The sequence below is a fragment of the Eurypyga helias genome, unplaced genomic scaffold, assembly GCF_000690775.1.
Source record: "Eurypyga helias isolate BGI_N326 unplaced genomic scaffold, ASM69077v1 scaffold31215, whole genome shotgun sequence".
NCBI classification, from domain to species: domain Eukaryota; kingdom Metazoa; phylum Chordata; class Aves; order Eurypygiformes; family Eurypygidae; genus Eurypyga; species Eurypyga helias.
The window spans coordinates 4073-4391 of NW_010252553.1; the positions used below are offsets into that span (position 1 = coordinate 4073).

The window sequence follows — 319 nt, forward strand, 5'->3', positions numbered from 1 at the left end:
CCCACGCCGGCCACAAAGAAAAGCGTGTCCACGGGATGCTTCTTGGAGATGATGTCCATGACCTTGATTTGGGAGGGCGCATCTGTCTTCACGCTGATCCACGGGATCTTCACCTCAGCGTACTTGCGCTCGTACTCGGTGATCTGCGCCTTCACGGCACCGAAGATGTCATTCTGGGTGACCTGCTGGGCCTCAAAGGGGTCATAGATGAAGAGGAAGGTGAGAACCGCATTCTCGCTGCTCTCAAAGGCAGCTGCTGCGTAAGCCTCCAAAAAGTGGGTGGCGTGGTCCCGGTCATGGGCCGTCAGCGGCAGGGTGA

General features: G+C 58.0%; 1 protein-coding gene across 1 annotated transcript in view; it reads right to left on the reverse strand.

Moving 5' to 3' along the window:
* LOC104510248 (chondroitin sulfate synthase 2-like) overlaps nt 1–319 on the reverse strand; it is a gene marked incomplete at its 3' end in the record, with an annotated part of 3440 nt that overhangs the window by 1231 nt on the left and 1890 nt on the right. Inside the window, exon 4 of the mRNA XM_010152430.1 lies at nt 1–317. This exon is cut by the window's left edge and continues 473 nt beyond it. Coding sequence (XP_010150732.1) covers nt 1–317 — 317 coding nt within the window. The remainder of the gene's footprint in view (nt 318–319) is intronic.